Source organism: Camponotus vicinus, unplaced genomic scaffold (assembly GCF_025532165.1).
Source record: "Camponotus vicinus isolate PSW18456_S1 unplaced genomic scaffold, iyCamVici1.0 SCAF_1, whole genome shotgun sequence".
In the NCBI taxonomy this organism is placed as follows: Eukaryota; Metazoa; Arthropoda; class Insecta; order Hymenoptera; family Formicidae; genus Camponotus; species Camponotus vicinus.
In genome coordinates this window covers 32122950-32134011 of record NW_028141945.1, presented here as the reverse complement: position 1 = coordinate 32134011, position 11062 = coordinate 32122950, and the positions used below count along the sequence as shown (strand labels likewise).

Sequence of the window (11062 nt, the reverse complement as noted above, 5' to 3'; positions counted from 1 at the left end):
TATTATTTCTTAGATGTTTTTTATGAAGAAAAAATAAGATTTCTTCTAAAAAATTAAAAATAAAAGATTCGAATGGAGATGGAAATTAAATCATTTTTACTCGACAAAGATTTAATTCTTTTTACATTTGTATTTTAGCGATTATTCGAGAAGATAGCAAAGTAAATTAAAGTTATTCACAGTTCATATATTATTTTTTTATAAAATATTGCAGAAAGAGTTAATAGTTAGTAGACGTGATATATCTACAATCAGCAAAAATAAAAATTGTTTTATTTAAAATTGAGTCTTGGGTCGTTTCTCGATATATGCTTTAATGTTAGGAAGCGCGCGAACTTTCTCCACTAGCTTCTTCAATTCCGGATGATCTTTATTTAGATCTTCGGTCGAGAAAAGGCTTACAGTATCAGAAAATGTAGCCCATAGGAGATCTGCCCACGATAGCTAAAAAAAGAAAAATAAAATTGTATTTTTATATTTTTACAAAGATATAGAAACGCGATAACATTTGCCGTGTGAAATTATTTACCTTGCCGTTAACGAAGTATCCGCCATTTTTTTTAACTTGAGTCTCGAATTTATCGAGATAGAAGGATAATTTTTCAAAGGTGACCTCTTTGAGTTTCTCCTTCAAAGCAGGATCTTTTTCCCTGTAATAGGCGCCTACAACTACAAAAATTAATCGTTGTTAAAGTTTTACACGTATAATAGTTTTTTTTTTTTGCAAAAGAAGAGAAGGTCTGTCATTTTTCCATGCCTGGCTGTATCAGTCTTACTTTGTCTTATATCTTCAATAGAATCAACTGTAGCGTCGATCTCCATGGCCTCAAGCTCATTGGAACCATACAAATTACCCTTCTTAGCAATGAAGCGAGAGATAGCTTTGGATTGATGATACACTTTACCGTCGATTTCCAGAATCGGCACTTGCTGCATAGGCATACCTGAAATCCATTAAAATTCAATTAAATTATAGAATGATAAAAATATGATTGTAACAATTAATTTAAGAATCAAGAAATAAATTTTATAATATCAGTCAAACACAGACAGAATAAAAAAATTAAGTTATATCATTAGGATCGTTTATAATTTCAAAATCATAAATTTATTTAACATACTAGATTTCAATTTCGGCCAGTCTTCATATGTGATTCTAACATCCTCAAACTTAATGCCGCTCTGACTTAGTAAGTACCTAATTGGCTCCCCTTTTCCAGTAAAATTGAAGTATGTTAGCTTGTACATCGACATGTTCTGAAAATTATTTACATGGTGGACATAGTACAGTACACTTGTTTCATCTCTTCTTCATGCTGAATTATTATATTCAATTTATCATCCTTATTCTAGAAATATCTTTCGCATTTACTTTAAAATATTTTTATATTTATTAATTTTAAATATTTATTTTAAAAATATAACTTTATGAACATTATGTTTCATCAAAAAATATTTTACAAAATGGAAAGATGGAATGTAATTTTTTATTACCTTGCTAGTATTTGTAACTTGTCGTAATAACTGAGAATTTTGCAGCTGATACGAAGATCTTCACGAACTGAGGATGACTGATACTTCATTAAAACGATACTCATAAAATGATGACTCATTATACAATCTAATCTCTATATCAGTAATGCATATATCGCGTAAGATGCAATTTGTGTAGAAAACGGATAAAAAAAAATATACATTTGCTCTTAAAATTGAAACATTCATCATCAACAGTGACATATAAATAATTACATCGATTTCTACATCGATAATGTGCTAAAATTAATTTTTCCGTGTCGAGTATAGTATGTAATTGAATATAGTGTTGCGCCCCCGCGTCCCGTCCGAAGCAATTCTAATATATTGTTACGCACCTGAGTCGTTACGGCCCTGCTGTTGTCCGGAGCCCGAAGACGTTGTTTTTATTAAACAATCTTCTTGACAACGGGATAACGACTCCGGCGCGTAACAATATATTAGAATTTCTTTGTTATTTTATAACTTTTGTATATGATTGTACTGTGTTTTATAATAAATAAGAGAAAATATATTTTTTAGAGATTATAATATAAAAATTTTGTCATTTACTTTTATAAGCGATATATATTTGTATTGTTAAATTAAATTTCTTTAATGAGAATAAAAATGGCAATCCAAATGCTATTCAATATTGCAATTTGATTTCATTCAAAATATAAAATTATAGAGTTACATATATATATTTTCTAATATAAATAAAATTAATTATTTCTATCACTATTTCGCTGATATAGCCTATACATTATCCTATAAAATCTGTAATCTTTTTGTCAACAAAATTTATAGCAGATACTTATCTATGTTTAACAAATTAATCTCTCTCTTTCTCTTCCTGATTGTCGAGATATTATAAAAATATCTTTATCAAAATGTATATGAAATGTGTGAATAATTAAATAAAATTTTTTTTAGAGAAAGATTAGCATGTTTGAAAGTAATCTTTACTATATATAATAAATTGAAAACTCGTATATGTATTTTCAGTTATTCGATGATTAGCTGTAATTTCTCCTTCCAAATAATTAGCGTGATCTTCAGTTATTACATATATGCTCTGCGATAATATATAGCGACATAACATCACAAAAGCTATGTCACAATATTCCATCAATTTTATAAGAAGCTTTATAGTAAACCAATTATGCCATATTTATTTATTGTATTTATCGTATGCGTTTCGCAAATCAATAGCGGTTATAAAATACACATAGACTTAACTAGAGATATTTAATTTCAGAAAGCGAATTTTACGGTTCTTACATTAAATATTCTCAACTACATCATTTAATATATCCGTTATCTTCGACGCAAAATTTTTTTTAGATACATTTAATATATAAAATATTTGTTTTAACATGAAGATAAATATGAAAATCATTTCGTAAGATGAGAAAGATCGAAGGGAGAAAGATACAAAAAAATAAATATACGAATACAGGCATATTTTAACAAATTCTCCAAATGTATCAAAAAAGTGAAATTTGCCAGAATAAACAAAAACAGCAACATACAAAATAATAAAATAGCAATTTATTGATATACAAATGTATAATGCAAGTCTGTTAACAGTCTGTTAATTAAGCTTCTATTAAGAGTAGCTCTACAATATATTCCTATCATTATATTAATATAGGAATAAAAATCAGCCTTCAACAAGTGTTAAAATATATATCTATATCTGATACACATTTCATGGGAAAAAGAAACATTGATATATTTAACTTGCGAGACACGTAATCAACCATTTAATGAAATTACATATCACTCGGCGGGCGTTTCTCAATCCAACTCTTGATAGCTGGTATCTCCTCGACTTTTTGCTTCAGCTGTTTCAGGTTATCATATTTCTCAATTATATTTTCCTTCATCATATAGTTTAGATAGTCCAGTAAAGCGACAAAAGTAAGATCCGCCCAAGTTAAAGCACCGCCAACGAAATAACCATCATTCTTCTGTACCTGAGCGTCCAGACGCTCCAGGTAGTACGGCACAAGCTCCTTGGCAACTTTGAGTTTCTCCTCTTTAACAGTTTCATTGTTTTCATAGTGATAAGCCGCGATTTCTATGATGGAAAAAAAATAAATCGTTATCAATTTTATTGTTAACAAATTTAATCTTGAAACAATCAATTTTGATAAATTAAATTTGTCATAAATATACATAAAAAAATGTATAACTAATTGTCTCTATTGTAGCAAATAATCAGTATGTCAACAGTATAAAACTTAAATTGCAATTCGAATTATTTAGAATCTCTAATTTTCTAGTAATAAAGAGAAAATAAATTAAGAGTATAAAAGGGTGTGTCTACACTTACTGGCACGTAAATCATGTATAGTATCGACGGTAGAATCAATTTCTAAAGCCTCCCAATCATCCTTGCCGGCAAGACCGTATTGTTTTGCTAGGTAGCGAGAGATAGCTGTAGACTGAGCGACCTTCTTTCCGTCTAATTCGAGTACGGGCACTTGGCCATATGGCGTAGCTGAAAAATGATATTAAAGCATGTGAATATAAAATATAAAAAATTGTATAAAGTTTGTCATAAAAAAACTATTCGAATTTGTATCACAATAAAATTATAATTACATACAATGTTTATACTTAAATATTAAAAGAAAGAACCTTGATGATTAATAACTAATTAGTTGTTAAAGTTAAAAAAAAATTGTATATAATTTAATATGTCTAACTTTTTGACAATTTAATTGTTCTTGTAAGAATTGCTTATTGTTTTTATGTTATTGTTTTTTTTTATATGTGTTCATATTTTGTGTGCTCTGAAAAACTTCTCTCTGAATTATAATCTTATTGTAGCATTATCAGTCTAGCAGTTTATTAATCTATTGGTATCGGTTTAATCAATCAGTTTGAATTATGCAATATTTTTATATTGATAATATATATCAAAAGCAAACATTTTTTTTCAGAAACATGAAGCAGATAAATACAATACGTAGCATTGTATTGATCATTGTATGACAATATTGATTGTCCTATCTATCCAGAGTATTATAGAATATAAAAAGAAACAAAAACTTCTATTGTCATACAATGAAAATAACTTTCATTTTTGCTTCTATAATTTATACAAAGAAAAATTTAATAAAATAATAGATCTATATGTAATAGAATAATAATAACAAAAAAATATTAAGATATTTCATATTTAAAAACAAGAAAATAAATTACAATAAAAAACAATTAATGTTCTAAAAAATAAAAAGATTTAAAAATCATTTTTCAGAGTTTATCTGTTACAAATATCTGTGTCAAATTTAAAAAAATAGTTGAATTAATTAAACATCTGCAAGTAAATAAATGTTAATAAGATACCTGTCATTAATATTGATCAGTTTTTTTAGAAATGTACATACTAGGCTTAATTTTCGGCCAATCTTCTCTGTCAAAACGATCATCAATGAATTCGGTGCCACCATAGCTAAACAGAAAGCGAATTGGCTCACCCAGTGCCTTAACAGGAAAGTAAGTCAACTTATAGGAAGGCATGTTGCTGAAAAAGAAGATATTTATTATTATTCTTTGCTTTTATTATTGTTATAATTAAATGAATGATTCAGTAATATATGATACATGTTTTAATATCTAATTTTTTCTTGGGATCATTCACATTGATTTAAATCTCACTAAACTAGTAAAAGTCAGATGCAGATAGTAATATGTTATAAATATATAAACTGTTCATTGAAACTGATTAATTGTATATAAGGGACAAATTTTTCTTGATGCGATATCAAATAATTAATTAATCTTTCTCCTTTAGGGAAATCAAAGGCATTTAAATTAAAATATCTCAAATTGAAATTATTTAATTATTTAGTATTGCACCAAGAAAAATGTATATCTTGTGCACAAATTTCAACTAAAAAAGTTTTAATTAGTTTTAATAAAAAATTAATTTTTATTGAAACGGACACACTACCATCTGCATCTGGCTCTTAGTAGCCTGATGAAATTTAAATTTATGTTTTATATTGAGTTTTATTAATTTTTTAATTAATTTCACATTAATATCAAAAGAAAATTTTATTACTTTATAAAGAACGTTTAAATTTTAAATTTAATAAATATACATTTAGAAAAGTAAAACTTATAATAACTCAGACTGTATATTTTGTTATAAATAAAATTTTCATTCCTTTTAAACAATATCAAAATTTTACTGCTCACGATTCATGCTTCGTACGTTCCTGATATCTACTATATTACATTTCAGTAGAAATTTATTTATATCTTAGGTCGATATTACGTATACTAGAGAGAAATTTATATCAGTTAGGAATGATTTGGACGAGTTTTTATATAATGGCGTCTTTCTTCCAAATCGTTCTCAATAAGAAAGAGAGACGCCATTGTATAAAAGGCGTTTCTCTTCCAAATCATCCATGATATCAATTTCTGCTATAACGCAATATGTGTTCATGCCATGATTATTCCTGAAATTCTTCCTATCTCATTATCATTACTGGTTCATTATTAAATCAAAACGAATAATTAGTATCTTTGCGAATCGCTATTAATTAGCCGGCCGGTAACGACCTCGATATCCTTACAAGTGAAATATTCGGTATTATGTTACAATATGTTTACAGACTCGAGTCAATCGATCAAGTTTAAATTTTAAGAATACAGAAAAGTTCTTACTTACAGTTTGCTCGAAACAAATTCTATAAGACAGATGAAGAAGACGCCCTTTAGGACACTCGATCACCGGCAATATATCTAGCAATAAAACCTAATAAAACCGGCTGCTAAACTCGTCTATTTATTTACCCCTACCAACTCTCTGCATCCCTTCCACTTTGTTGCTTCGGCATTGATCACATCATCACTTCAAAGGAAACTTGCAAGAGAAATATGAGCGAGTTAAAGCAACTTCTCGGAAAGTACAATGGTCCAAAAAAATCTAAAAGCGTCTAAAAGATATCGATTAATTTTTAAAACATTGTTTAATTATCTTTTCAACATTTTTTTTAATTTTTAGGCTTTATCCTAAATTACCTTTCATCGAATAACAACGAATTATAAATAATGATGCTGAGCAAGACCATATACTAGATAAAATATTTGTAATTTTAAGCACAGAGATATTATTTAGAAATTAACATTTATATTTTCGAAATTATCACATATTCGATGTACTAAATTAAATTAAAGTTGTATTAGTGAAGAGAGCTTGTAGTTCACACACACTGAAAGCGAAATAAAGTTTTATCTTTACCCTTAGAAATAATTATGAAAATATTGCTGGAGATATCTTTTGCAGATTATAAAAATACATACTTATAGTAAGATCGTCGATTTTTCCTAAAGATATATTTAAATCTAATTAAAAAATATTCAAATATACATTTTATAAATATATTATAGAATATAATATAGAAAAAATAATGTAGAAAAAAACAAGAGTTTATTTTATAAAACACACGTATCCATACTTATTTAAAAATATTAAATTAATGATGTATATATAATTTTTATTAAATATTTCAAACGACAAATAAACTTTGTATAAGTGCAAAAGTTATTTATTTTGTTAAATTGTATACACGAGTGTTTTATCTGTTATTCCATATCGAAAAAAAAATTGCTGAGAAAAAGAATATATCTTTTCTTATAAAATTCATAAAAATTTTTATAATATAAAACAACTCATAAAAATTTAACATTTACAGGATTTCATTTTATTCAATGGATGAATTATATCTGTATAATGATTATATAGTCATAACTATATAATGGTAATTATATAATGATAACAATGTGATAATTAAAATATTAATGAATGACATAACATGTCATCAAATATTTCAAATATAATCTCGATATACATATAATATATTGTTATAATAAAAATTCTGCCGTAAAAAAATTCTATATAATAAAAATTTCTAATAATTGTAAAATATAAATATATATTCTATATATACCCACTTTCCTTGTATTATAATATACGATTCAAAACATATATTTTATTTATCGTATGCTGATTATGAAAGAGAAAACTCAATATATGACTATATTCAAATATATATGAATATTTGCTGTTTTTAAAGAGTTGTATGAGTTATACTACCTTCCAAATCTCATATCTAAAAAAAAAGATATTTATCACAGTAGAGTTTTAATTTGCGTTTCTTGCTTTCCATTATGTATGAAACATTTGCCCGATAATGGCAAAGTTCCTAACAGTGGAATTCATTTCAGAAATGTCAGTATTAAGTTGAAGACCCGATGAGACAACCGTAGTCGCTGTACCCGTTGCATGTGCATTTATTCGTTGAATATCATCCATGTAATCCTTGTTCGTCTGTACATTCAGAGTGCTGTTGATGACGTTCAGATGAGCTTGAGGTAATGTAGTCGTGATGATAGGCGTGATAACCGAGGAAGAAGACGTTACGGAAGAAATGCTACTAGAAATGTTCGTCTGGGGCGACTGACTGCAGTAAGTGGTCTGTTGCTGCGCGTTTTGCACAGTTCCCGACTGATAATTGTTATACTGTGCCTTGCACTTCTTCTCGTGCACAAACAAGCTGCCGGAATGACTATAAGCCGTGCCACAGATCTTGCACGCGTACGGTTTCTCGCCTGTATGCGTGAATCTATGCTCCTTTAGATACTTCAATCGGCGGAATGATTTACCGCAGGTCTTACAATGATAATTCGCCTCGCCGGTGTGCGTGGTAATGTGGGCCTTGAGGGTGCATGACTTGGCAAACGCCGCACTGCAATACTGACAGACGAACGGCCGATCGCCCGTGTGAGTCCTCTCATGATTGATGCAATTCGAGTTGGAAGTGAAACCACGGCCGCAGTACTTACACACGTGCGGCTTGTAACCCGTGTGCGTTCTCATGTGAAACATGAGACCGGTGTTTTGTCGAAACGTTTTGCTGCATATGTGACAGAGGAAACGTTTGAAATTCGCATCCTGCTGCTCCTTGGCGCGCTCGTGAATTCGCAGGTGTCTCTGTAACTTAATCTCCTTCTCGAAGGATTTGTTACACTCCTCGCATGTATACAGCTTCGACTTTTCGTTACTTTTTTCTCGATCTTTGTATTTATCCGCGCAAATACACACGCTACTTGCACCACAATTTGCGCAATACTCGTCTTGTCCGCCATGTGTCTTCATTTGATGCTTTAGTAAGGACTTCTTTGTATCGTACGATTTTCCACAGATTTTACAGGGAAAGCCCTTACCCTCGTTATCGGAATCCAATTCTTCCCTGATCCAACTGTTTATCAGCTTAATGGCAGATTTATCGTCAGGTGGTTTCTGCGGCTCCGAAGATGTTTTGTTCTCGTCATGATTATACCGATCCATGTGACTCTTAAGCCTGTCCTGTCGGAAAAATTTCATGTTGCAAACACTACAAACAAATTTTTTATGTACTGATTGATGACGTTGAAGTCCTTTTTCATTAGTAAAACTCTTGCTGCAATATTCGCAGTCAAAGAGTAATGTATCATCGACAGATTTAAATTTGTCATTACTTGAATCGCTATTTAATGAATCTCTCTGCTCAATTTTTACATTACGTTTTCTTAGTTCTCTCGTTGTGCCATCTTTTTCATTTTGCAACTTTTTATCATGCGTTTCATCCTTATTCACCATGACGTGAAGTGGTATTTCAGAGAACTCTAGATTATTTTCTAATTTTCTTTTGTCTCGTATCTCTTTTAATATAGAGAAAACTTCTCTAGGATTCGCTCTTTTGTGAGCATTCAAATGTCTAACCATAGTATCAGTTTTTCTGAAACTTTTATTACAGATTCTGCAAAACACCGGTTCTGGCTTCTCCTTCATCTTATGTAGATTAAAATGCTTATGCAATTTATCCAAACAGAGAAATTGTTTATCACAGTTATCACATTTGAACTCTTTATCATCATGAGTTGACGTATGTCTATTTAAAGACCTTTTATTGGAATAAAATCTATCACATTTTGGACATTTATATCGCAATTCAAGTTCTGACATTGTATCTATTCTATCAATATTTTTCATTTTTGATTGATACTCACTATTGTTGATATCTCGTTTAACATTTGTGCTCTTCTTAATATATCTCCTCTGTCTTTCTTTATGATTCTTCAAATTCTCTATAGATGTAACTCTTTTGAACATAGTTAGTCTTCTCGGTCTATGAATTTCCTTTATAATTATTTTATCATGTTGTTTACATTTATTAATGGAATCTAAATCTGATACATTATCTACTAGAATATTCTCTGTTTGATTAAAAGTATCTGGTTGTTCATGTTTCATATCATTTTTTGATTCTGTCATAAAGATATTCTCCTCTGTATTAATTCTATTATTTATAAATACCTTATTTTTGTTCTCTAACTTGATTGTACCCAAAATGAAAGATTGCTCGGTTTGACAATATTGATCCTGCAAAAAGAAATATAATCAATAGTATCAATAAAATGCTGAACTTATTTTATTTATATAGAAATGTAAATACTTTTGTAGAAATAAAGTTGCTAGTAACACTTGTGCTCAATGATATTCCATAGAGCTTTCTAAGCTCCTTGTCTGCTTTTTGGCATTGTTCTCTTAATTCATAGGCAACATTAATTTTTTTTTCACACTTGATACAGATGCTAGAAGGCAAACCATCGTCTTCCTGAACCTAGGTAAGAAAGAAAATCATCTTACACCTTGTGTATGTGAAAAATAAGTACAAATGTCGAATGGCACGAGAAACAAACCTCCACTCCGCCGCACAACTGCAGTTTCTTCGAGAGGAGTTCGGATGCATCCGTGCTGTTCAGATCGTTCCAATTTTTGCGAAAGATGCACTGGTTGTACTGATTCATAGTCAGACAGACGCGGCAGAGACTGTCCTGATTTGCCCGCGTCAACATTTCGCAATCGTCTTGCATCGACATCGTTGTATAAAAATCTCCCTTTTTGTTCCTTTCGGCAAAACGCGCGAGCGCGTATCAAATTCGCGTTTAACGCTTTTCCAAGATCGATGATTCCCGACACGATACCATCATCAAATTGAAAACGTTGGTTACACACGCACTGTCATACATACATTCGCATGTATCTCACAATCACCACATCGTTTACCTTACTTTACTTTTACTGTTTTCCTCCAGTATTGTCAAGCAGAGATGCTGGATTGCAGACGCAACAGCACGCTTGCAGCCAGCGTGTGGAGGGGATATGCGCATGCGCCTGCGTTGGACGCTCGTCCAATAAGCAATGGCGGCGATGACGTCATCAAGGTACAGCGAACTCGTCCAATTATTCGATTGTATTTTTTATTTATTTTTAGGAAACATGTGAAGCGGTATTTTTATTCTTTTACAATTATTATTGTAACGGATCTAATATCAATCAATTATTTTAATAAGATATATATATATCTTATTATATTACACATTAAAAAATATATATATATATCTTAGGCTAATATTACATTTGTCGTACAGCAAATTTTTTAAGCACATTGATTGGCTGCGGGATAATTTTTTGAATTTT

General features: G+C 30.0%; 2 protein-coding genes across 2 annotated transcripts; both read right to left on the bottom strand.

Annotated features, from left to right (window-relative positions):
- Positions 1-73: 73 nt before the first annotated feature.
- Positions 74-6366, bottom strand: LOC145969142 (uncharacterized). The gene is made up of 9 exons (XM_083095045.1): positions 6206-6366; positions 4914-5050; positions 3854-4021; positions 3295-3598; positions 1495-1552; positions 1122-1257; positions 777-944; positions 530-669; positions 74-444 (listed from the first exon to the last, which is right to left on the bottom strand). The coding sequence occupies exons 2-9, from the start codon at positions 5044-5046 to the stop codon at positions 277-279; spliced, it is 1275 nt and encodes a 424-aa protein (XP_082951171.1). The 5' UTR covers positions 5047-5050; positions 6206-6366; the 3' UTR covers positions 74-276.
- Positions 6367-7239: 873 nt separating this feature from the next.
- On the bottom strand, positions 7240-10710 carry LOC145961345 (uncharacterized). The gene is made up of 3 exons (XM_083081447.1): positions 10282-10710; positions 10035-10202; positions 7240-9961 (listed from the first exon to the last, which is right to left on the bottom strand). The coding sequence occupies exons 1-3, from the start codon at positions 10459-10461 to the stop codon at positions 7706-7708; spliced, it is 2604 nt and encodes an 867-aa protein (XP_082937573.1). The 5' UTR covers positions 10462-10710; the 3' UTR covers positions 7240-7705.
- Positions 10711-11062: the final 352 nt, after the last annotated feature.